The sequence below is a fragment of the Charadrius vociferus genome, unplaced genomic scaffold (genome assembly GCF_000708025.1).
Source record: "Charadrius vociferus isolate BGI_N301 unplaced genomic scaffold, ASM70802v2 scaffold932, whole genome shotgun sequence".
Classification (NCBI taxonomy): Eukaryota; Metazoa; Chordata; class Aves; order Charadriiformes; family Charadriidae; genus Charadrius; species Charadrius vociferus.
The window spans coordinates 235,083-236,032 of record NW_009647299.1 but is presented as its reverse complement, the minus strand read 5'-3'; the positions used below and the strand labels follow the sequence as shown (position 1 = coordinate 236,032).

The 950-nt window shown below is 53.7% G+C and overlaps 1 protein-coding gene across 1 annotated transcript in view; it reads right to left on the bottom strand.

Moving 5' to 3' along the window:
• Window positions 1–488: 488 nt before the first annotated feature.
• KRT80 (keratin 80) overlaps window positions 489–950 on the bottom strand; it is a 15,876-nt gene continuing 15,414 nt past the window's right edge. Inside the window, exons 8-9 of the mRNA XM_009880058.1 lie at window positions 784–839; window positions 489–688 (exon numbers count right to left, since the gene is read on the bottom strand). Coding sequence (XP_009878360.1) covers window positions 489–688; window positions 784–839 — 256 coding nt within the window. The remainder of the gene's footprint in view (window positions 689–783; window positions 840–950) is intronic.

The window sequence follows — 950 nt, the reverse complement described above, 5'->3', positions numbered from 1 at the left end:
GGAAAGCTCGGGGCTGCCTTCCTCGGAAAGCCTCGTCAGCGAACGCCTCTCAGACACGCACAGAGCGGGGACAGAGCAGAGAGAATGATTTTGTAATACTGGTAAAATGGCTGGGCTGATGGCTTCTGGCTGCTGCGTTAAAAGCTTGTGTAATAATTCCTGCCCCCCTTCCCCCCCCTCCCCCCCCAAGTTTCCTGCAGGTGGATCTCGAAGGCTGTGAATGCAAATCCTCTGGGGAAACAGACCTAAAGAGGAAGATGGTGTGGGTATCTGAATGGGAGAGTCTCTAAAATCCGGAGTTGGATTCTGCTTGTAACTGGTAACAGAGATGTTAACTGGGATGTTGTGAGGACAAAAGAGACAGCCTGGAGTGGATTCTCATCCTTTGTCCCTCGGACATTGGCTGGAGTTCAGAAGAAAGTGCTTTGGCCTCGTTTGGCTGCAGATGCCAACAGGTCTTGTGTTTATGCTGTGGAGCTCCATTTCCCTTAGCATTCTGTGTCGGGCAGGGAACTGAGCTTTGGCCGGGCACCGCTGGTGAAGGCATCTGCCTCAGGTGTCGCTGAGTTGTCGCTGTGGCTTCTAGAGGGCAGCGTCTTTGTGCTGCCACCATTTGGCTTCATCTCGCCATTGGTGCTGCCTGTTCCTCTTGCAAACAGCTTGGAGTTTCTCAAGGTGCTGGCGGAAACTGCCGGGGTCGGGAGGGGGGGAATGAAAGGGAGGAGGTTAGAAACATTTCGTTCACACTCTGCTTCACCGAAGCGTACGACTAAAACCACTTACGGTGCTTTGGCTTGGAGTGGACGGCGCTGATGACTGTGGGTATTGGTTGCTCCATGCTGTGAACACAGGGACAGAGTGTGAGGACACATATTAATCTCTGCTGTGCCAGGGGAAACCTCAGAGCCCCTTCCAGTCCCTAAAGGGGCTCCAGGAGAGTTGGGGAGGGA